The sequence below is a fragment of the Glandiceps talaboti genome, chromosome 11, assembly GCF_964340395.1.
Source record: "Glandiceps talaboti chromosome 11, keGlaTala1.1, whole genome shotgun sequence".
NCBI lineage: Eukaryota > Metazoa > Hemichordata > Enteropneusta > Spengelidae > Glandiceps > Glandiceps talaboti.
Genome location: NC_135559.1, coordinates 6,190,585 through 6,216,258, shown reverse-complemented (window position 1 = coordinate 6,216,258; position 25,674 = coordinate 6,190,585). Strand labels below are relative to the sequence as shown.

The following is a 25,674-nucleotide window of genomic DNA, read 5'->3' as shown; positions in this document are numbered from 1 at the left end:
AGTACCGACTTAGTTGCAATAAATTATTTATTCAAGATGATAAAATGTGATATCTTTCAATAACAATAAGACACGACACAGCACAGGCAACACAGCACAACACAGCACAGCACAGCACAGCACAACACAACACAACACAACACAACACAACACAACACAACACAACATAACACAATACGCAACGAAACGATACGCTACGATACAAGATGGGCTACAATGCAATGAAATACAATATACATGTAACACAGTGCAATATATATCCACATGAAAAGCATCTGCACTGATTGGTGCTTACTTTTGGTGATCTTGTTCATTTACATCAAAAGTAACAACAAACATATAGTTGGTGAAAACAAGGAAGTATTGAGTTACACTTCCATGGTGAAAATCATGACAATATATACATGCATGTATATATATAGTAGTATAGGTTTTCATGTTACGTGTATATATGGATTTGCATGGCATTTCCAATTCCAACTGATCAATTCGGGTACTTAGAATAGAAAGTCAGCAATCTCGATCGTAACGTCACGTCAATGAAGAGGAGGTGTGGTTAATAGTACATCCATGGAAGTACATGTATAACACATCGAAGTCTTTCGAAGGGCGCCATCATCTTACATATGTTGGTTTCCCCCATAATACACTGCTTTGTTATGTTAGGATCACTATAGTAATATTAAGTAGGTAGCAGGTCATTGTCACGTGAGTCTTTGATTTCAGAACTCGTTCATTCATGGAGCTAAAACAGCGTGATTACAAAGAGAATAGCCTTGACGCAGTAAACCACAGCAGCACTGTTCGTTATTGTTAGCACCCCGGCCACGTACGGTTGATAGCCTTAGCAAGACGTAATTGCATTTGTCATTTGTTTGTGCTGTTGTCACATCGAAAGTAAAATATATTACTCTATCTACTACCTCGTATACGCATAACCTAGACGTATGCGTTACGAGCACATCTCCTGGGGACGTTATATAGCTCAGCAGCATACGCGAAGATAAACAAACTGTTTTTGTGTCCAGGGTATTGTCAATGCTTATTACGAGGCAGAATAGTCACCGGTGAAATTGGGTCAGGCTACTAGGAACAGAGGAAGACACGGTCATATAAGAAGCTTACGCTAACAGGTGGGTAAAATTGCATAGGGGCTTCAGTAATTACATACGGGAGGACCGGGGAAATCATGCGCGGTTGCTTAAAATGTGACCCTTCCCTTCCCCCTAGTCCCATTTCGAAGAGGTTACCCTACCTCCATTGCGATTCTCTAAAACCTGACCCTCCACCCTGTCGCAATATTTCAACGTTGAGTTAAAATGCTGTCAGAACTGAAAGGGGACTCAAGTCCACGAATTACACATAATGGCCAGGAATCGATCCCACCACTGCCGTCACATTGAAGGTTAATTCACGGTATCGTTGTTTCTCACTACAAAGTGGTGATTGTGGTACTTAATTATATGCACGCCACGGTACTGAAGATGGATATCGATTATGGCTATGGATGGGTTCGTATATCACTAACGGGGAATATTAATTAATTATACCCTAAAAATAACGAATTCTACTATGGCATCAGTTCGAAGGAAAAACAGGGCACGAAAGTTGCTTTACATAATACAAAATGTACATACTATTTTAGTCAGAAAAATATTCAGAGTGCTTCATCTTTTCGATTAACTAGTTATCATTATGGGATGTGGTGGTACCAAGGTCGCTCCCAAGACAACCAATACAGGGACAACCAGTACAGAGAAGCCAGCAGATGACAATACTACGCAGCCTCCAAATGCCCGCGGTCCCGAATCAACCAACGAAGGTCAGTATTTCCTTTAAAAGTCACGTGTTCAGTGACGTAATTCATGAGGTCAGAAGAATGCCATGCTGTTACGGATAAGATTCGTGTTATGGGAACTTTAAAACAAAATGACCTAAACAATGTGTATACTCTTTGTTACTACATGTAAGACAACAACTATCACTGTTCCAAGAATTCGCTCACGTCACTATTCATTCAGTGCGTCAATCTAACAAAATATGTTTATATAATTATATATATAGTTTTATATATATATATATATATATATATATATATATATATATATATATATATATATATATATATATATATAGTTAGTTAGTTAGTTAGTTAGTTAGTTAGTTAGTTAGTTAGTTAGTTAGTCGGTAAACTATGTAGTTATATATATTTTTCTATCTTTTTTATCTTTATGTATTTATATTTAGTTTTTTATCTTTCCCTGAAATGTAGATTCGTTTCTTAAAAATCTTTGGGAGGAAACCTTGAAATCTCACAACCTGTACAGAGACATACATGACTCCAAACCATTAACACTGGATAACAAACTAAGTGAATTTGCCCAGGAGTGGGCCGATCACATTGCCAATACTGATGAGTTCGAACACCGTCCAGACAACGAATATGGAGAAAATTTATACTTTTATATGCACTCAGGTGGCAAGTCACAACTAACAGGTATGGTATGAAAAGAATGCCAGTGTGCGGTTTTTGGATTACGTGATCCTACGAGTAGCCATGTCATCATTTTATGACAACGACGTACATATAAGACGTCTACGTTGTCTTCCTAACACAAAATGTCGTTTGACCAATATTTAATATTACAGTATTGCACCATTCGTTGCCCGTTGTTGTATTGTGCTGGTGCTGGTGGTGGAGGTTGTTGTTGTTGTTGTTGTTGTTGTTGTTGTTGTTGTTGTTGTTGTTGTTGTTGATGATGATGATGATGATGATGATGATGATGATGATGATGATGATGATGATGGTGATGGTGATGGTGATGGTGATGATGATGATGATGGTGCTGGTGGTGCTGGTGCTGGTGGTGTTGCTGTCGCAGTTTTTTTTATGAATGATCAACTAATATTAATGACTGCATTTGATACCTGGTAAATGTTGTGTAAGTTTGGTTGCTGGCATGAAACGAAGTTAACTTAAAAACAGTCTGCAGAATTTAAGTGTAATCTCTCACGAGTACCACAAAACTGTACATTCCCTCATGGTGTGTTTCTACCACCATACCTCCATGATAACAGCTAGAGCTTAGGAATAAATTACTCTCAATTACTCTCAATATTTGTACTATCTTCGCATATATTCCTCCTGATACCCGGTGCAGGAATTAACGAACACAGATTGGCATCTTCTTTATTCATGAACTGTTACATTGTTTTTCTGTTGCAGGAGAAAAGGTAACAACCTCCTTCTATGATGAAATATCTGATTATAATTTTAACGACCCAGGGTTTTCAATGGAAACAGGTAAGGTTTACATATGTATGTATGTATGTATGTATGTATGTATGTATGTATGTATGTATGTATGTATGTGTGTGTATGTATGTATGTATGTATGTATGTATGTGTGTATGTGTGTGTATGTATATATGTATGTATGTATGTATGTATGTATGTATGTATGTGTGTGTATGTATGTAGTATGTATGTATGTGCGTGTGTGTGTATGTATGTATGTATGTATGTATGTATGTATGTATGTATGTATGTATGTATGTATGTATGTATGTATGTATGTACATATATATGTACATTTGTGCATGTGTACATGTGTGTATTTATATGTGTACGTATAAATCACAAATTGTAAGTTAATTAAAACACATTACTATTTTCTTTAATATTTAGGTCATTTTACTCAGGTGGTGTGGAATAACTCGTCTCAACTAGGAGTTGGCTTTGCAGAAAGTAAACAAAAAGCTAACCACTTTTATGTCGTCTGCAATTATCATCCAGCGGGAAATGTAGAAGGACAGTTTGGCGATAATGTTGGCCCTCCTCGTCTTCGCAACGCTGGACTCTTGTAGTTTGGACACTAATAATAGTCCTATGTTTAATGTTGGAAATTCGTCTATGTATTTGCTAGGACTAAAACACCATTCGTCTTCATCACGATTATCATATTTGGTCTTTACATCACACCAATATTATAAAAGATCACTTCTTTGTCTAGCTGTGTCTGTGGTCTTCCAAATGACGGTCGACTACATGTACTCACAGAGATCTTTTCCTTGTCTGTACTGTACATATACTTTTCACGAGTGAAAGATTCGTCGTTGGTGGCGCACTTTTAAATGGATTCTGCACACTGCTCTTACATTGTAAATGGTATGAACAACGATCTCCGTGATCAAGCTGAAGGAGAGATCTAGATTTTCAGGTGACCCGTACTCTGGGGATTTTATGAATAAATATATGCTTTAAATACAAATACTGAATTCTAATACTGGTATTCACCTCAATCATTTTGTTTTTCGAGGAGAAGCTCCCCCTCCCCCGGATTCCCAATAACTTCAAACCCCCACCCCCACCTTTATACACCTGGTTATCTCACAACAGTAAAATGAAAGCGCACACATTTTACTACACTAGTTATTGAAAGTAACATACGAGAGTTGGACCCGTAGACTTAAGCAAGCATGGGGATTGACCGATGTATGAGGGCGCTCCGTCACGGAATACCTTATGTGTGGGCGAGCACGTCTGTGAGTGTTGAAGTTCTTGGTTTTCATTGGCTCATTAGTGTTGACTGAGACTGAAACCATCCGGTGAGGGAATTCTTGTTTAATTCCAAGTGAAAAAAAAATGAAGTACAATTTCTCTTACAACAGAGTGACCAAAATATCAAATAAACATCATGAACATAATTGGAATTTCCATGAGTAGAAAATTATATAAATTAGTAACAAACTAAGGCATAGAAACTGTAATCGTCAGTGATGACGTCATTTCAACATACGTATACCTATAGTCATAGCTAGTTTATGAATATTATACATGGATCGAACCATATGATTGGTTAACTTATCATATTGACTAATGACGTCATTGTGAAAGAGATAAAAATATGCCTATGAGTTTTGAGTATAGTTTTATTGTGGGAGTTCTTCAGTCTTCGTTGCCAGTGTTTTCACCTTCGCGATCACCATCTTCAAAAATACTAAGACGTGCCTGGAGATCTTCAACTTGTAGCCGCAATTCTTCATTTTCCCATCTCAACTGAATATTTTCATCTGAGTGAGTGTTCAGGGTGTCTCTACACTCATCTGCAAATAATATAAAGTCTCAAGTTAAATTAATGAAATACAAACAATATTAAACTTTGGAAAAAAGAAAATTAAGCTTGAGAAATTTCAAAGATGTAAATTAAATGTATATCGTGAACATTCAAGTTTGGCAAAAAAAAAATTTTTAACAATGATTGTTTCCGATGACATGAAAATAGGGTAGGTAGGTCGGGATTTTATTTTATTTTATTTTATTTTATTTTATAGTATTTTTAATTACTTCGACCAAAAGACAAAATACTCATTGGTCAAAATACTTCCGTAATATTGATGAGGTGTACTACTGAAAGAAGTAAAGACAATTACGTGATTCAGAAGTAGACAAACACAATATACAGACTGTGCTGTTATAGGCTGAAATGACATAATTTTTTTCTGGAATGTGATTTAAAAAGAAAAGTGACCAAAAACACTTTGGCTAGAAATCAGGGAAATAGAACTAAATTGTCATAATTTTGCCTTTCTGTGTCAGTTTGGGTCAGCGGCTTAAACTAGGGTCGGTCGTGTTATCGGAAACACACTCTTTATTTGGCCTATAAACGTGTCATTACGGTAAATTACGCCGTGTTCACCTTTCGCCCGTCTCATTCAGTCTGTCACAGTCGATGGACGCATAACAACAAGTCTGTCGTGACAAATGACCACATCAAAATACGGCTTACCCTTATAGACCATGGAGTTTTTTATTCTACTTACTGAAGCAGGCCTCTTGGTCATTTTCATCAGAGCAATGCCAATTTCGATCTATATTATCAAGATCAAGTTCATCCTGTGGTTCTACAGGACTTTCAACTCCCTCCTGTGTAAGTAAGTGTAAGTGTGTCTTGTAAAATAAAGTAAACATACTTGTCATCAAACTCTCCATACGTGTACGTATACTCCTCTGTTTCTGACTTCTGTCTCTGTCACTGAACTGTCTCTTTGGTCATATGATTATTTCATTAATTGTCTCTCTACCTACAGTCTCTGTCGCCTGGCTTTGCCTTTGCCCGTCATATCTCTCTCTCTCTCTCTCTCTCTCTCTCTCTCTCTCTCTCTCTCTCTCTCTCTCTCTCTCTCTCTCTCTCTCTCTCTCTCTCTCTCTCTCTCTCTCTCTCTCTCTCTCTCTCTCTCTCTCTCTCTCTCTCTCTCTCTCTCTCTCTCTGTTCCTTTCTTTGCCTTTCTGTCTCTATTTCTATTTCTCTCGTAATCTCCCTCGCTCTGTTTCTCTGACTCTAACTCTGTATATCTCTGCCTCGCCCTCTCTCTATACATGTCTTAGCCTTGTCTGTCTCTCGTCACCGGGCCATTTGTCTCCCTCTATGCCTTGTCTATCGTCCTGTCTCTCTCTGTCTCTGTCTCCGTCTGCCTGTGTCCCTGTCTTTCTGTGTCTGGCTACGTCTGTCTGACTGACTCCCTCTCTGTCTCTCGTTCCTCTCTCTCATCTCTCTCTCTCTCTCTCTCTCTCTCTCTCTCTCTCTCTCTCTCTCTCTCTCTCTCTCTCTCTCTCTCTCTCTCTCCTCTCACCTCGTTTAAAAGGCCGCATTCCTTCGTGTCTGCTGATATCAAGTAACGCCTACAAGTAAATAAAACGTTCTTCTTAAATACTAGTATATATACATCAATATACAACTGCAAACCAAATATTACTTTATTATACCCATTAGTCTATTGGAAATCGCAATAGGAAACTTGAAAACCAGCCATATATCATGGGAAATATGATAATAAATATCAATCGATCAATATTGTAAACAATATTGTTACGTAGTTTTAACCACAAAAAACATTCTATCGGTAGCTCCAGATTAGGTATTACGATAACTACAGATAATCTCATAGTCCTTCGCCTCTGAGCATGCTCAGTCCGGAATACAAGTTCCATATTGACTGTCATTCTTTCCAAAATCCAACAATATTAATCTTTATTGGACAAGTTTGAAAAGATTATCTGACTCTCTCGTTTTCTTGACATTTGATTTTTGCGTGGGTTTTTTATGTATGTATGTATGTATGTATGTATGTATGTATGTATGTATGTATGTATGTATGTATGTATATGTGTATTTATTTATTTATGTATGTATGTATGTATGTATGTATGTATGTATGTATGTATGTATGTATGTACATTATGTATGTATGTATGTGTGTATGTATGTATGTGTATGTATGTATGTATGTATGTATGTATGTATGTATGTATAGTATAGTATATCATAAGTAAAAACACTCGTCAACCTATTGTATTTTAAGGTTTATCCTACTTTATTACATAAAAAAGATACTCACCCCGATGTATTGCAGTTGTCAACACACCTGTCATCAAGATGATAATGCTTACACGAACCACACTGGTCATTAGTTGGTCCCATACATCCCAGGGCAGGTCTACAGTCGCTATGACAGATACGACGTTCTGATCCTTCAAGAACGAACAAAATTCAAGTTAATGCTACGCCCTCATCGGCTATGAATGTCTATATGACAAACTGAAGTAAAATAAAATATGCTCAATACTCGTCTCCCTTTTCCAGAGAGGTGGATGGGAGGAAGGGAGATTAAGGACAGGGGGTGGAGAGGGGAAGGATGGGAGAGAAGGGATGGTGTGGTATTAAAAGATACAGACATTAAGAATGTGGGAGATACAGAGGCACAGATGGACGAACAGACTGACGAACAGAGGCGTTTTCAAAACTACAAAATACTTCTATATTTTACCATTTTCAAATAACGTTATACTAACACAATATACACTGATACCTTCCTTTCCCATAGGGAGGAGAATTTGACGTGTTCACAGTTCAATGACATAGCATTCTAGACATTCCAGTCTGTTTTGTTTAAAACATTAGCAGTATTGTTTACAAATTAGATAAATATTTGTAAAGTTTTCGTGTAGACTGTTAATGAGATAATAGTATCGTGTTAGTTTGAGCTGAATTTAGTGACATATGCAACCATAACAGTCACCACTTTGTGAAAAACAGAGAGGCAGAGCCTGATGAGGTTAGGTGTGGTGGTGGTGGTGATGGTGGTGGTGGTTGTTGTTGTTGTTGTTGTTGTTGTTGTTGTTGTTGTTGTTGTTGGTCGTGGTGGTGGTGGTGGTGGTGGTGGTGGTGGTGGTGGTGGTGGTCGTGGTGGGGTGGTTGTGGTGATGGGATTGGTGGTGGTGGTGGTGGTGGTGGTGGTGGTGGTGGTGGTGGTGATAATATTTCATACTTAAATTCCAACACTTACGGCATAAAGAAAATGGTCTGTTTTGTAACAACACAGCTCTCTGTGGAAAGCCAAATTCATTCTGGAATATTCCTGTATCTTCAAACAGTTCCTTCTTCACATAGCATAACTCATAATTACGACGAACGAAGACGTTTCCATTTTGAATACTCCGTAAAGAATTCAATCCGAGTGATTGCAAATTCGTCTTCACAACGACCAAGGAAGAACCACTAGAGTTGAAACAAACGACATGTGTTGTTTTTATTTAGCATTTGTCTCTGGCTGTCGTGTATCACTGTCTCCACATTTATCATAATTAATATATGTAATTGAATTATGAATCAGTTTTAATTCCCGCCCTGTCTACCTTCGTAATTAAAACGGATATTAAAATCATATTTACAGTCATAATAATTCCTGACATCCGGTCATATTGAGGTCTTCATAAGCCTAACTACCGGTATTGTGATTAGGTCCTCATAAATCCGTCACAACCTAAATGGGAAGGATATACGAGTCACGGCGTCCGTTTTCTTTCATTGACCCCGGCGGACTTCTGGTCACCTAAACTCCGTTGAATTGACTGGGATAATTGCGTACTCCAGGTTATTAGATTTCCGAAGCAATCATTCAATACCTCAGCCAAAGGTGTAGGAATAGACTGGATTACTTTAATCGTATCTACCTCTGTTTCCTTCACATGTTATCATCTGTTTTAGCAAAGACAAGGAAAATATATTTTCGTTGCCTCTGTTGTTAGAGTTTTTGTTCTGGGAGTGAGCGCCCCTTTCCACTAATACCTTGTAAAACTTCAAATTCTGAAAATGATGAACGACCTACGTGTATTGGATTATTGAGTAGATCAATCACAGTGCTACCCATATTGACAACTCATAATTACTAGAACTAGGGTACTGTATACTCAGTAATTTGAACTATTAACAACGGCATAATAATGATGTTATTATCTTTTTTAAACACTGTATTTATTGACATTGTTCGATTCATATTCCGCTTGTAGACCAATAAATCAAATATCCTGTGTATCGCCGTATATCAATGCCATATAGCTACCGTAGTTATAATACAAATAGTATAACGAGTTGTTACTTGTCAATGAAATGAAGAAAATTTGTGTAGAAAAGAACCTAAACTATTGATTATCAATGCTGGAATGTTTTATGCAAATAACTAATTAATGTTCATCAAAATCTAATCAGTTCTTTTCATTACCATGTGGAAGATGTGTAGCAAGAATTAGAACCGGTGCCAGCCAGAAATATATCATAACATCCCCTTACCGGAGGTAATAAAAACTATATACCGTCACAGTGCATGTGAACAAGTGCTTACCTATACAGAGTGTTTCCTCCGATCGTCTCCAGGTTCTGGAAAGCAGAAAGATCTTCCTGTGAGTTTCCAGATGATGACACATACAAGTATCCCGTTATTTCTCTAACAGTTCTGAAATTTTCAAGCTGGAAGGGCATGATTGGTTGTATTCCTTGATACGGACTCCTAGGAAGAAGAATTTGTGGGAAAGGGAAATTGAAATTGTTTTTTGAGCGAAGAAATAGTATAGTTACCCACATGAAAATTCTCTATACGGTATACAGTTCTTTCTCATCATCTAACTACAAAGATCTTCAACCAACTGTATCCCTTAACCGCTCTCAAGCTGTGCTAAAACTAATTACTTTCAGCAAGTTTCACTATTGATCACCTAGTCTATCTGCTAGACCTCGGATGTTCTTCCGATAGAATACGACACACGACCGAACATTGCTATCGCCCTCACTGCGAACTTCGTTCGCTTATAGTATCGAAAGAAAGCCCGAACGTCTAGCAGCAAGACTATTGATCACCTTGTAATCTTTCACTCCCTGATGTTTGATTGTAAATAAATTGTTGATAACTTAGACCACGGCTGGCTTGTCACGCCACAAATAATATGACACACATACACTCACTCACTTCACTCAGATGGTAAACAAACAACTCAAACATTTGATGTTAAATTAGCAACTAGAACACAACGACTTTACAACTTTGTTTATTATACCAGATTAGATATCCAACAGTGTCCCTATCCTGAAGACTCTTTAAAGGGCCTCCACTGCCGAAATGTACACTAATTAAACATCATGGAGTGAACTATTACATTGCCAGGGATCAATAGATAAACTTGCTGTTAGTAGGTAGTTTTAGCACAGCGTGAGACAGGCTTAGAGATACAGTTGGTAGAAGCTCGTTGATCTACGGGATAATTGCACGATGTCACTCAAGCTCAATGAACCCTTCGTTCGTTTAGGATAATCCCCCACCCCAACCCCCACCCCCAACGAACGTTCAAAAGTGCGACAGCGACACGGTTATATATATGGTGTAAACCTTGATGAAAATTGTAGCGGTCACACCACTATGATGGATGCAATCATGTTAAAACATTATAATACTAAACAGTATATCACATTAAAATACATTTGTAAATTGTAATCAATTTATCAACATATCATCAGTAAATACAGAACCTGTTATCATAGAAGGCGTGAAAGTTTTCAAAATTTGGTAATAAAAATGTGAAAATGAAGTTCAGTATATCGTCCTTATTAGAAGACCATAACACGTTATCGTATTGATAAAGAAGATACAGCCATACATTTAGTCAAATGTAATCGATGTGAGCACAACATACAAAAGTTAAAAGGGAAGTGCTAGACCATGTTCTGAGCTAAGTCAAAATATACACAATTCAGTGAAGGTACACACTGAAGTGGGCTGTGAGTTCAACAAACTTGATGTTGGTCATGGCAATCGTATATCACATGTTTATCACGTGTTGCGTGGTAATACTGTCACTTACCCTTTAAACGTTTTCGTAACAATGCGAATATTTCCATCGATAACTGTGCAGTTTTTGAATAGGTTGATATTACTTTCATCGACTTGTTCGTGCCCTAACATTTCTAGTTTGCCGAATCCAGGGCATACTACAGAGAAAAGGGTTGAGACTATAATAGTGACATGTCGAATTTATCAGATATTCATGCTTGAGTACGTCATATTTATCTTTAGATATTCTGGAGGGTTATCCCATATTTCTTTTTGTATCACATTGGCATAATTCATCTCACAGCTTGCAATTTTAATAATGTGAGTTCGTGCCTACATTACATTGTGTTGCTTACAAATAAAGCGGGAACTGTTGTACCAATTGCATTGTGATCAACTTGTAGTAACCTGGCTAGCACGAAGACTTATATATTCAAGAAAACTTTCGAAGCCATTTTCCTGAAAACCATTAGCTTAAATTTTACAACAAAAAGTAAACGTAAAGCAGCCAACCTGTTAATGTATTTGCCACCGTGTTTGTAAACAAAATGGCGGCTGGGAGAAATGGTGAAGGCCATTGTGACCTACGCTATACGCTATGTTGTTGCGGGAAAACCAAGAAGGCGGTCAACATTTTAATACTATTAGATGTGTTTTTTATATGGGGATAGGTTAACCATTGAGTTTAAATGAACTATTTTGATAACGATTCTATCCATTTTATCTGTTTCTAACAATTATCGGATAGTCTCGCATTATCCATTCATTTTCTCCAGTCCAAAGCCAAAACTGTGTCCGCGAAGGAGTCAGTGTGATGAGAAGAGAAGATCGCCCTTGGACGAATTCTGTCTCTGCTGGATACATGCCACAAGTATAAACTAGTTTATGTACGGCGTTCTTTATTTGCATGAAACGTTATCAAATTTCACCATACACTTTAATAGGACTATTTATCGACGGTGAGTTCATAGTTCTCGTGATAAAATTTTAGTCGTAAGTGAATCCCAGATTTTCGCTCACTCCTAGCATCGTTTAGAGTAAGTTACGATTTGGGAGTCACATTCCTGAAGTTTTCCTATTCTGTGAGTAAAAATCGACTTTTCAAGAATAACCTGGTACGTCGTCAGAATAAATGTAAAGAAAACAACATTGCCAATGTAGCAGAGAGTTTATCTATTGGTAACGGAATGAACTTATGCTATGATGTGTTTACTCTTGTATCTTAGCAAACTTAACATTGAAATCACTACATTGATTCGAAAACTGTGCGAAACGAGAACGAACACTGGCTTTTTCAAGTAAAAACAACAAAATGTGTACTTACTTTTCTCTGTAGCGATTATAGGACTCAACATGATGAGAAGAGTGCACAAGGTTTTGACGAACGCCATAACTAATTACAGACTTGACACCAGAGTTTGTTCTGTATGTCGATTGTGCTGAGTGTTAATGATTCCGTTCTCTGTATGATGGAGTGCTTTAAAAGCAAGGCGTTTGCATAAGGCTTGGTAGATCATGTTTCTCTAACGCGTCGTTTATTCGTATACAAGTGAAACTTAATCCCACTAAAGGCGTAATAACCAATAAGCTAATCTACTCTACATACGGCAGCATACATTACACATGAGATGTTATTTTAGTAATTTTACTACCAATTTTAATGTCATCACACGACAAATTGGGTCATTTATGTTGATATGTGCAATATTGTATTCTGAAAATCATAATTTTGAAAACAAACTTTGCCTGAGTCAAAAAAAAAATTATCGACAGATGTTGTGGATCCCGTACTAGTTACAAGAAGTGGAAGCAGTGGGAGTAAATAGTTGTTCCCAGCGGAAGTTCGTGGTTTATAACTGACGTCAGCATACGGACATGGAGCCGAATCGTTCGATATGTTTGTGAGAAAGTGAAGGAAACGCCTCTTAATTAAATTACCTTCAAACACAAAAATGTCAAATACAACGTAGACTATTTTTCTTCAAAACCAGTCACAATAACTAGTATTATATATAATAATGCTACAATCGAGGAACAGTCAAATTACATTGCGCATGCGTCTGACAGTATATCGGTATCATCAGTCAAAGTAATTTATTCCGACGAAATAAACATCACCTGTTTATTGTAACTAAAAGAATTCTTTAATCAAAGTTTCACTTTTTATCTTTTTTCGAAAGATGTCACTGTATCGAATCAAATAAAGATCAGCCTGTCTCGTCCATCAAAGTTGATTAACACAGTGACCAATAATCAGTAAGAAACTAAGTCTTGCGTCAACACGGCAAAATGTTAATCTCTGGACTGTATATATATACATATACCACATACAAGGTTGTATTGTCATTTTGATATCCCGGATTTGCGCCGCGTGTTCATTATTCCTTTATATGCAACAACTTCTTCTTAGATAAAGGAACACCCGGCGCAAATTCGGGTATATCAAAATGACGATACAACCTTGCGTGTGGTATATGTATATACAACTGCCATCATAACATCAAGATCAACAAAGCACGGGACATCAAACTACTGAGCTACCGTCAAAACTTGAACGATTAGTTTGATATACCGCCATCTAGAGGTCAGCTGTAAAGAATGGGTGTCAGAGGCTAGAATTGTTGACCCCGATGTTGACCAAAACAGATTCTGTACGCAAATGTTCTGCAAAGCCGTTAGTTAAATCACGAATATTCACGAATTTTACATCTGCGTCGATCTATTGAAATGTGGGAATACACTGCCATGACAATTAACACATATGTGAACTGTGCGCTGAAACGTAACATTGCCCCCCTGGAGTTCACTCTAATGAACTCTGATCCCAATCAAGTTTGACGTCATCAGTTTTCCTTTTTAGGTCGTCCCATTGCACATACCATGTTGATATGCATTATACCAAGTGCCAGGCATCAGTGAGTTCCAATCACTTGATGTTTTCCAAGAACGTAAATTGAACTTCCCGAAATGCCAATGATAGCCATCAAAAATATAATTATTCGCTGATACTGGAAAGATGTATATCCTTCAAAAAATCAGGGAAAAAACTGCCACTTCTGTGCTCATTTGCGTTTCATGAATAGTGCTCAAGAGAATATATATATATATATATATATATATATATATATATATATACAAAATGTATATATATATATATATATATATATATATATATATATATATATATATATATATATATATATATATATATTCAGTGTATGTGAAATATCTCTGCTGGAGTATGTAGAGTGATGTAAATAACATATTATCAAGTAAGATACACATTGTATCTTGCTTGATAATATGGTGTATATATATATATATATATATATATATATATATATATATATATATATATATATATATATATATATATATATATATATTCATGATATACATGTAATATCAAGCATCTGTTGTACAGGTTTTGTAACTTTCGTTCATATACTTTCTCGCAAGATCCACTTCACCGTCAAAGCAATGTTTTGCAAATATGAACTAGTATGCTTTCAAATTTGAACTCAAAGAATTTGTCTTTATAAAATTCAAGACAGTCATAAGCTTTAGGTACATCATATCTTTCAGCCTCGTCAGTCAGTCGTCTCTGGCTGATATGGCGTGGAACTACATGTATATATGGTATGTTAGACGAGATAAGTTCCTCCCTAACTTCAAACATGCATATTTTGTTTCATAGACAATGGGAGGGAATATATTCTCAACGTTCACTATACGTTCTACATGTAGATATGATATATGTTAACGCCCTCATGCGGTCAGACGATGTATAGTGACATACGTACTGCAATGCATGTCAACAACTGACCATACTAAACAGAAAGTACAAACTCGGTCAGATGTTAATGCAATCTACATGTAATATGAGATCGTATCATTGTGGATATCATTGCATTCATTCATTCATTCATTCATTCATTCACTCGTTCATTCATTCATTTATTACTTGCCTGGCTTTGTTTGCTTTATATCATAAGGTTGCAAGCTTGCAATTTTTGTTTTCGTTTGCTTATGTTTTCCGAGAAAATCCATGTCAACTTCAGGACAGCTCAGCTCACGAGCTTTTAGACAGAACGTCATTATTAAAGCAAACACTGAAGAGTTCGAATAAATAACTGCAAGCCAAAGTATGTTGGAATACTCGTGCCAAAATAATATGCATAGGTTTGCAATATTAGGCTGAAATTAATAAAATATTTGATCAGTGATCGACCACATACACCGCCTAGAACATTCCAACAAGTATTGCGCATGCGCTAACGCTGAAAATTACCCGATTTTATTAATTTAGAATGGAAGGTTTACGTCATAGTATAAACATAGAAAAGGGTATTCCCGGCATTCATGCACCAATCAAAACATTCAGTTTTTATAATCTCCCAAAATCTACAGGTACCGAGGGTATTATCGTGGATGTGTATTGGTGCAGAGCAGTGGCACAATGCAAAGTACTTTGATCTCGGGGGATTTCCATAACAATTTATTATTGCACAACTCTGTAGGTTTGGATCGCTATATATACCTTCGTTGTTTTGACATAAACACATTTTGCTGCGTTTTCATTCTCCGTTGTCGACACAAAATTGTACCGCGCCATATCCTCACAAAGTTAACTGTCTTTAAACTCAAGAGCGGCGAATCAGTGACTTCGCCCATCCAATATGCCAGTCTCAGATCAACAAAGACTAGTTGATGACCTGAACTATTTCACCGACGCTAAAGTGAAAATAGGACGAGAAGAGACAAAACAAGCTGTTCAGAGAGTTCTGCAAATTTTGGATCCAATATTGAAAAACGTGAATGGTAAAGAAAAGCGCTTCAGTCACCAGTTCGTCCCTAATGGAAGCTACGCATCAGGTTTGAAAGTGAACAAACCCGATGAATTTGATTACTTTGTACCGCTGGAGGCGTTGCCTCGATTACAATGGGTTGCCACTCCTCCGAGATATTACAATATTACTCCAACGGGACAGATTACTCCAACGGGACAGAATGGCCAGACGACACCGGTACTGATGATGACAAGAACGAAAGATCCGTTACCCAATCCTCCGAAGGGATACCACTTCGTAAATTTCTCAAATGGTCCGAACGTTTTACCTATATGGCACAGTGACGATATGAAAATGGATGATGATTTAATTCCTTTCAAAGTGAGAAGTTACTTGAAGGGTCTCGTGGCTAATGCTATCAGAGAATGTGATTTAAGAGGTAAGACCAAGTGAATGAGCGCGGTGTCTTTATTTCTACATGTAATTGGTAATTACATAGGTACGAGTTCCCGTGCCATTCCACACATCCCTAGGCAGTCCATGTCAAAGAGGAACTCAGAAATCCGTATATCTTCATGTCACTTCAAATTCGTCTAAGCCTTTAAAAAATTTAAACATTTCAATCCTGCTATAAGAGATTAGCTTGCATGTAATACTTTGCAATTAAAATTTTTATTATTTGCTTTTACAGGTGACGTCATTCTGAACAATCGTACTCATGGTCCAGCCATCACACTGAGACTGCGCACTGGAAAGTTGGTGTCGATTGACCTGGTGGCACAGATTCCCTCAAATGGATGCGGATTGCCACCGTCTGTCCTAAATGACTGGCCAAGGTCAAGTGACTGGCCCCCTAGGGACAAAGTAGAAGAAGTAAAAGCTATCGGAGCGGATTCAGTGCCCAAGGACAATTTGTATTGGTGAGTACATTGTGTATTACATACTAGCTAATATACGTGTATTAAGATTTCAAAAACTTGGATCTTGAAGAAAATGAGATTTAATTACTAAAAAGAATCTTCAAAACCTGTTAACTCAGATTTGTCAAGAGACGTCGATTCTTTCAGTAGAGCTATGCCACCGATCGTGAGTAACAGAGTTTCGTTGTTGTTGTTGTTGTTGTTGTTGTTTTTGTTGTTGTTGTTGTTGTTGTTGTTGTTGTTGTTGTTGTTGTTGTTGTTGTTGTTGTTGCCTTTTTGGCATTGCATCCCTATAATATTCTCACGTCAGATGTCACGAATGAATGTAACGTTACAGTAATTCATTTAGTCTACTTATTTTGCCTACAGTCACCTTGCTATGTTAAAATAGCCATATGGATGAGGAGTGGTATTTATTTTGGATTGTTAATTTAAACAATTTTATCATGACGACCTACTTGAAAAATCAATGTGAAACAATATTGACGAAGTCCTTGTTTGTAACTCAATAAATTGCAAAAAGCTAAAAAAAAATGAGTAAAACATTTGTTACTGTATGTACAATAACAAACATTATACACATTTATTAGTCTTTTTGCAATGTATTGAATTATAAACAAGGACTTGGCTTATGTTTTTTCATATTGATCATTTCAAGTAGGTCGTCATATCACATGATAAAATTGTTTTATCAATTAAAAATCCGAAATCCGACTTTAAGGGGTAAACATGGTTAATACCGTTCCTATCGATAATTTCTTGATTGTCTACACACTAGGCTAACGTCGTTCGGACGTTGTGAAATGGCTTTGTATAACGGAATGGACCGTGATGGAGGATGTCGTAAACAGTGTCTTAGGATCTTAAAGAAACTACGTGAAGACTACTGGTGTCGTCTGACAAACCCAGCATTAACATCTTATCATTTGAAGGTATATGTTTTTGTCATGACATGCGGAGGAGAGAGAGAGAGAGAGAGAGAGAGAGAGAGAGAGAGAGAGAGAGAGAGAGAGAGAGAGAGAGAGAGAGAGAGAGAGAGAGAGAGAAAGAGAGAAAGAGAGAGAGAGAGAGATCTAGTGTGTGTGTGCGTGTGTGTGTGTGTGTGAGAGAGAGAGAGAGAACGAGAACGATAGTGCGCGAGTGAGAGAGCGAGCGAGTGAGTGAGTGAGTGAGTGAGTGAGTGAGTGAGTGAGTGAGTGAGTGAGTGAGTGAGTGAGTGAGTAGAGGCAGACTGGTGTACACCAATACAGCCAGGCAGATAGTTAAGGAACGGAGAAATGAGATTTACAAGAGAGAAAAAAAGCATACCAAATACAGTAATGTTATAAAAGACATTTAACCTCTTTTCCATACAGACCCTATTGCTATGGGAATGTGAGAGGTATCCATACCCCCATCAGTGGTCACCTGACAAACTTGGTGAACGTATCATGGCCCTTGTACGACAACTGAAGACATGGATCCAAAACAGAAGATGTCCACATTACTTTATTGAAAGTATCAATTTGTTTGAAGACAAATATGGCAAACTGAAAGACCCACAAGGAAAAGACTTTGATTTCGTCGAGACGGAACTAGACAAATTTCTGATGAATCCGAGCCGTTTTCTCAGAGATTAGATAACTTTCTTTTTAAAACGTACATCTGACCATAGTATTTGACTTTAATATGCCTGGATATTTTTCACTAAGCCATTATAGTATGTTCTGATGTACTTACAACTTTGTATTATTGTATCTATAGCATAGTTATTTCATGTGAAAAGTCAGAGTTCTTCAACATTTATTACAGACATATTCATGATTTTGTATATTTTTAAGTAGTGATATAACGAATTGAAAGGGTTGCCAATATGTACATAATCATAGTGCCCTATACATGAGATATAGAGCGCCCTCAACGACCCCCGAGCATTGATTTAATTGTCAACTATTTTTTTCAGTGAATTTTTTTTTCTAAACATTACAAAGCATTGTTGAACCATAGAATTGACGTTAATTAATCTTGTAATTATCAAAAAAAAAATTAGGTAGGATTTCCATATCATTTTCGCATTTACACAATTTCTAGGGTTCGAACACAATAGTATCACTTTGCAATGATTCATTTCTCAATAAAAACGACAACACAATATCAATTTATAGATTTAGAATATACAGAAACTATTAAGAGATACCTAACACCGGAGCGTTCAATTTTTTCTCAGAATTGTTGGTCTGATATTGTTTGCAGCCATTCTTATTTGTTGATGATTGTGAGAATTAAAGATGTTATGATGATGAAATTGACATATCTTCTTTACCCAAGAGACTGCAATTGAAGCCTCCCCCTCCCCCTACCCCTTCCCCCACCACCCCAGTCCAAAATGTTCAAGTCCATGCCCCATTCCATTCACACCCCCCCCACCCCCCTCCGTACTTGGCTCGATTCCTAGCCTAAGGTTTAAGCGGATTTTATATCATCGGGTTTTTTTTACCTAGGCTGTCCACTAATTCCGTCCTAGACGACTTTACTGAACTAGTCTTTATTCACCTATAATGGTAACCATTTAAACCTATAATTAGTTTGGGAACCTAACCAATATAGTGATTGGTCACACTGTGCAGCATATTATTCAAGTGAACTTATTATATACTTATTATATTGGCAACATCATTAATGTCAATGAGGGAAAAAGGAGACTTCAGTTATTACAAAGGGGCTGGCCGAGAGAAATTAGGCCCGGTTTTGAGCTGCTCATATCAATAGGTAATAACAATGACATGGATATTGTCAATAATTAAAATAATATTAATTTCGAGGGGTCACTAAGTGTGCACCTATAAGCTATGTGTGTTAACATAGGGCAAGGTAAATTAAATTTGTTATTTTTAATGTTCCAATCATTTATATACCTCACTATGTTTTACATAAGACTCATTCAAGGTAATGTCTGGTCAATGATACATAATGCCCGATAGATCCAAACCGATTTGGCAGCAGTCGGACAGCATGCAGCAGTGGGAATGTAGAACCATTGGAAACTATAATGGGATGTCAAAATGACAAAAATAATGCTAGGTGTTCGCACAGGCGCTCGTGAAGTTGTTAGGTCACAGAGAACTACGAACATATGGAGAACTACGACAGTCAGGCCGAACATCGAGCCCACAAGGTCGAGCTTACGGGCTCGATGTTCGGTCTGAAGTCCTTACTGTCGTAGTTCTTCATATTTTCGCAGTTCTCTGTGACCTAACAACTTCACGAGCGCCTGTGGGTGTTCGTATGAAATAGTCCACTGACTGGCAGAAAAATATCTTAGTCTATCAACATACAGAGTCCATACAAAGTTGTACACACCCAGATTTGAAGCTGAGCGAAATGTGAACCTTGGCCCAAATACGCAATAGTTATGATGACAAAATGTAAATATTATGTAAATTTCTTCAAACGGCCTTTTGGCATGTGTTCGAAATAAAACCTCCAGAACATTGATTCATTCACACTCACAGGCTGATAGAGAACTGACGTCAAGGCTAGTGTTGAGGACAGAGAGGTGACAACATTATCAAAAACAACCTGTTTCGTTAAAAGATATGCCAGCCGTGTATCAAGAGCTAAACGAAGACCTGAACTATTACACCGAAAGCAAAGTGGAAATAAGTCACAATGAAATGACAGAGGCTGTTAAGAGAGTCCACACAGTGCTAAAGCCTATATTGGAATATGTAAATACATATGACGAGCGGTTTAGTCGCGAGATCATCCACAATGGAAGTTATGCGTCTGGTCTAAAAGTGAGCAAACCTGACGAATTTGATTTCTTAGTGTCGGTGAAAGCTGTACCTAACTTTCATTGGACAGCTGCTCACTCGAGATATTACAATATCACTTCAACGGGGGAAATATGTACGACGACAACGCCTCTACCAAATCCACCAAAGGATTACCACTTTGTATGTTTCAACGATCGACACGGTATTCCTATATGGCAAGAAGACACGAAAATGACATTTGATGATGACTTAATCCCTTCCAAAGTGAAGAATCATTTTAGAGGTCTCGTAGCAGAAGCCATCGAAAAATGTAATCTGACAGGTAAGGAGAAAATTCAAGAATATGTTTAGCTACCATTTTTTTTTGTAACACGCCTACTACAGTTTCTGTGTTGTGATTCATCAATACGTGGTCAAGTGGTATGTAGAGTTTTTTACGCTATTGACTGCAAATGACGTTTTATACTGATGAACAGTTCGAGTGATGTTGCCTGTCTGGGCAACAGCACTAGACTAGCATCTGTTAAGTGATGACAACATACGCGCATGTACATGTTTTCAAAACAAACGTCCAGCAAGAAGAATCAACTACTACCGACCCGGGGGCGTATCGCCGATAGCTTGCCTACACAAATCAACCCAAAATGTAAGGGTTCTAACCAGTAATAACAACCACATAGTTGGTGATCTCTAACCCAACAACCATACAACCTGAATTTCGTCCATGTTTGGAGTCCCATTCCCCCTAAGCAAATAAAAAGTAAAAACAACAATGCTGAGCCACACAAAATAAAATATAAAAAAGAGAATAAAAAGTATTTTGAATAAAAACAAAGCTAAAATTATTTGCAGCTAGGGTGACCCACAATCCATAGAGGATTCAAACGTATGTGCTGTTGTCCTCGCGATCAGTCAACATGTGTGTATAATAATAAGCTTACTTTTGTTTGCATTTGCATTTTCGTTTTTCGTGTTTTAGAACAAGTCGAATTGAATCACAATACACACGGTCCAGCGATAACCTTGAGGTTACGAACTGGTACATCCATATCTTTTGACCTGGTTCCACATGTTCTCGCCAATGGACGAGGATTGCCACCGTCTGTCCTAAATAACTGGCCAAGGTCAAGTGACTGGCCCCCTAGGGATAAAGTAGAAGAAGTAATAGCTATCGGAGCGGATTCAGTTCCCAAGGGCAATTTGTATTGGTAAGTAACAAAAATGTTACACATCATATGGTAAATATTCTGTAAATATCTGAGAAGGACTGGTGATAAATATAGTTAATTATTGTCCAAAGTGATTATACATTGAAGTGCAATAAATCTTTATTGAAATGTCATGGTTGTCTACATACTAGGCTAACGTCGTTCGGACGTTGTGAAATGGCTCTGTATGACGGAATGGACCGTGATGGCGGGTGTCGTAAACAGTGTCTTAAGATCTTAAAGAAACTACGTGAAGACCACTGGTGTCGTCTGACAAACCCAGCATTGACATCTTATCATCTGAAGGTATGTTGTAGTAGTAGTAGTAGTAGTAGTAGTAGTAGTAGTAGTAGTAGAAGCAGTAGTAGTAGTAGTAGTAGTAGTAGTAGTAGTAGTAGTAGTAGTAGTAGTAGTAGTAGTAGTAGTAGTTGTTGTTGTTGTTGTTGTTGTTGTTGTAGTTGTAGTTGTAGTAGTAGTAGTAGTAGTAGTAGTAGTAGTTGTAGTTGTAGTTGTAGTAGTAGTAGTAGTAGTAGTAGTAGTAGTAGTAGTTTATTTATTATTGTGACTTGCAACTCAAGTTGTTGCCCAATAAATACACATTATAGTTACAGTAGTTATATTATTCAATAAAGAATTGTAGACTCACATACATACATACATACATACATACATACATACATACATACATACATACATACATACATACATACATACATACATACATACATACATACATACATACATACATACATACATACATACATACATACATACATACATACATTCATTCATTCATTCATTCATTCATTCATTTTATTGCCAATTTTTAAAGTAAGTTACAATTACAAAATGACAGGAAATAAATAAACAGATTGGCAATTTGGAGTCAAAAAAATAGCTTTTCGCTAATCAAGTTTGGCTCCACCTCAGAGTTCATATGCATCAATAACAATAAGGGCTATACAGAACTAGAAGAAAAAATATAATGGGAGAAAATTTCAAAAACGAGCTAACAATGCAAGAATATGTATTATATTCACTAGTTTAAATTTCGTCAAGTAGATACTCTTTAAAAGCTTTCCTGAACAGATGTTTTGATGTGAGACATTTCATTTCTGTTGGCAAACTGTTCCACAATTTTGTGCCTGAAAACCTGATGGAAAATTGACCGGCAGCTGTGCGTATTTTCGGAATTGCCGAATTTCGCCTAAGTTTAAATCTTGTGTTTCGGCTATGATCGATCTCCTGGAAATAATCGCTTAAATCATGAGGAAGGTTCTTATTATACAAATCAAAAATAAAATTTCCTATACCAAGTTTATGAAGTTTATAAATATTAAGAAGACCCAGCTTTTTAAATAAAGGAGAAGACGAGTCTCTGAACCCAGAGTAAGTCATACATCGCACACACATTTTCTGGATATACATAATTGGCTGTAGATACGATGAATATGTACTGCCCCAAACTTCTAAACCATACATTATATTGGGCTGGAGAAAGGCTTTGTAAAGTAACAGTAAAATATGTTGGTTAAACAACATTTCTCAATTTAAATAACATTCCCGATTTCTTCCTAACACAATTCGTTACATATTCAATGTGATCTTTCCATAATAAATGTCTGTCAATGATAATGCCGACAAAAGAAGCTTTGTCGACCTCATTTAGAAGTTGATCATTGACTATAAGTGCACCATGTTTGGTAACCATTTTACGTGCTATGAAATATCATGTAGTTTGTCTTCCCTGTGTTAATGGTCAACTTATTTGCATCACACCAATGTAAAACTTTCTTGAAGAGATGGTTCACAAGAGAGAGATCTATAGTGCTTATCTTGTCTGGAAATCTGTGAAATAAGTTGGAATCATCTGCAAATAAACGGAAATCAAAGTAGCTGGAAGAATTCGGGAGATCGTTAATATAGATTAAGAACAATGTTGGGCCAAGTGTTGAACCCTGGGGTACCCCACAAGTGATTGACATTTTTTCAGAGTTTACTTCGTCAGCAAAAACAAACTGAGTTCGATTGTGTATGTAATCTGAAAACCACCTCAAAGGGTTTCCCCGTATCCCATATTGTTGAAGCTTAGAGAGTAAAATGTTATGGTTTATCGTATCAAAAGCTTTTGTAAAGTCGATAAATATACCAATAGTAGCATTGCCATCATCAATTTGATGAAGTAAATTACTGACCAGATTAACGAGTGACAGCTTTGAACTATGTTTCCCACGAAAACCATATTGATGTTTATAAAGTAGATGAAACTTGTTGAGAAAACCCATAAGTCTAGTATTCACAATCTTTTCAATTATTTTGCTAAGAACAGGCAAAACTGAAATTGGGCGGTAGTTCCCAGGTGAAGTTTTTGAACCTTTCTTATAAATAGGTACTACCCTTGCTACTTTTAATGCACTGGGAAACTTACATTGTAAAAAAGATAGGTTATAAATGTAAGACATACAGACAGACAGACAGACAGACAGACAGACAGACAGACAGACAGACAGACAGACAGACAGACAGACAGACAGACAGACAGACAGACAGACAGACAGACAGACAGACAGACAGACAGACTCGGTAACCGAGACTATGTCGTGTATGGGTAAAACAATCCCGTACGATTCAAATATCTCTTTACTCCACAGACTTTGTTGCTATGGGAATGTGAGAGGTACCCATACCCCTCTGACTGGTCACCTGACAAACTTGGTGAACGTATCATGGCCCTTGTACAACAGCTGAAGACATGGATCCAAAGCAGAAGATGTCCACATTACTTTATTGAAAGTATCAATTTGTTTGAAGACAAAGATGGCAAACTGAAAGACCCACAAGGACAAGACTTTGATTTCGTCGAGACGAAACTAGACGAATTTATGAAGGACCCTAGACTTTTCCTTAGAGATCGAGACACACCCTGCAAAGCGAATAAGACTAAACTGAATGATATGCACTGTGACTTGAATAACGGCCCTTCACTCACACTGAGATCGTTAACGTTATATGGAGATGGCAAACTGAAAGATCCACAGGGACAAGACTTTGATTTCGTCAAGATGAAACTAGACAAATTTATGAAGAATCCTAGACTTAGAGATCGAGACACACCCTGCAAAGCGAATGAGACTAAACTGAATAGTGTGGACTGTGACTTGAATAACGGCCCTTCACTCACACCGAGATCGTTATTAAACGTTTTATGGACAGCCTTCAAGAAGATCTTTTGATCTTATAGTTTTGTACACGAAAATGTACAAGTAGTTTGATTTTTATCATAAATATTTTCAATCGATTATTTCATCAATTATTAGCAGTTATGTCCATCTTTCTATTTGTATGTGACTGTGCAGACCGTAGCGTTGTCCAAACAATAAATCAGAGGTGTATATGGTCACTTAGCATAACAGAATTTTAGGCAGGGATTTTCTATAGCTTATATTTGAATTTGTTTTCTGAATAAAGATATCATAAATTCCTAGCAATATAATTTCATTTAATGTGTTTGTATTCATTAAATTCACTATATGTAACACAAACTCAGTTTTCTCAAACCTACTGTTAGTTATTCCGATAAACATCACTGTCAGAAGATTTCAATCTCAAAGTTCCATTATCATATGCATACCCCCATATTGTTTCTGTGTTGACATACAAACTTAATTTCTTACTGGTTACTGATGGGTCGTTGGCAGTGTTAACCAACTTGGGTGGATGCTAAATACGCTATGTAACACAAACTCTGTTTCTGAGCTTTATTTACTCAAGTGTAAATATTAACTTTACATCTACTAGTAGAATAAACTACTCTATTATCTTGTAAAATCGTCAGTGTCAA

General features: G+C 37.0%; 4 protein-coding genes across 5 annotated transcripts; 3 read left to right on the top strand and 1 right to left on the bottom strand.

Annotated features, from left to right (window-relative positions):
* Window positions 1-765: 765 nt before the first annotated feature.
* LOC144442573 (Golgi-associated plant pathogenesis-related protein 1-like) lies at window positions 766-4,272 on the top strand. Its single transcript, XM_078131953.1, has 5 exons — window positions 766-1,133; window positions 1,688-1,822; window positions 2,273-2,497; window positions 3,227-3,304; window positions 3,689-4,272. Exons 2-5 carry the CDS (start codon window positions 1,696-1,698, stop codon window positions 3,865-3,867), a joined length of 609 nt encoding a protein of 202 aa, XP_077988079.1. The 5' UTR covers window positions 766-1,133; window positions 1,688-1,695; the 3' UTR covers window positions 3,868-4,272.
* Window positions 4,273-4,609: 337 nt separating this feature from the next.
* On the bottom strand, window positions 4,610-12,643 carry LOC144442413 (epidermal growth factor receptor-like). 2 transcript variants are annotated; one of them, XM_078131755.1, is made up of 8 exons: window positions 12,485-12,642; window positions 11,192-11,318; window positions 9,682-9,846; window positions 8,347-8,558; window positions 7,399-7,531; window positions 6,634-6,682; window positions 5,824-5,926; window positions 4,610-5,106 (listed from the first exon to the last, which is right to left on the bottom strand). In XM_078131755.1, the coding sequence occupies exons 1-8, from the start codon at window positions 12,549-12,551 to the stop codon at window positions 4,949-4,951; spliced, it is 1,014 nt and encodes a 337-aa protein (XP_077987881.1). In that variant the 5' UTR covers window positions 12,552-12,642; the 3' UTR covers window positions 4,610-4,948. The 2 variants fall into 2 exon arrangements, with proteins under 2 accessions (XP_077987881.1, XP_077987882.1); XM_078131756.1 differs by having other exon boundaries at window positions 4,968-5,106; window positions 5,790-5,926; window positions 12,485-12,643.
* A 2,926-nt stretch (window positions 12,644-15,569) lies between these two features.
* On the top strand, window positions 15,570-19,101 carry LOC144442417 (protein mab-21-like 3). The gene is made up of 4 exons (XM_078131761.1): window positions 15,570-16,389; window positions 16,642-16,870; window positions 17,649-17,802; window positions 18,226-19,101. The coding sequence occupies exons 1-4, from the start codon at window positions 15,840-15,842 to the stop codon at window positions 18,487-18,489; spliced, it is 1,197 nt and encodes a 398-aa protein (XP_077987887.1). The 5' UTR covers window positions 15,570-15,839; the 3' UTR covers window positions 18,490-19,101.
* A 1,344-nt stretch (window positions 19,102-20,445) lies between these two features.
* LOC144442714 (protein mab-21-like 3) lies at window positions 20,446-25,066 on the top strand. The gene is made up of 4 exons (XM_078132088.1): window positions 20,446-20,947; window positions 21,605-21,833; window positions 21,986-22,139; window positions 24,485-25,066. Exons 1-4 carry the CDS (start codon window positions 20,446-20,448, stop codon window positions 25,064-25,066), a joined length of 1,467 nt encoding a protein of 488 aa, XP_077988214.1.
* Window positions 25,067-25,674: the final 608 nt, after the last annotated feature.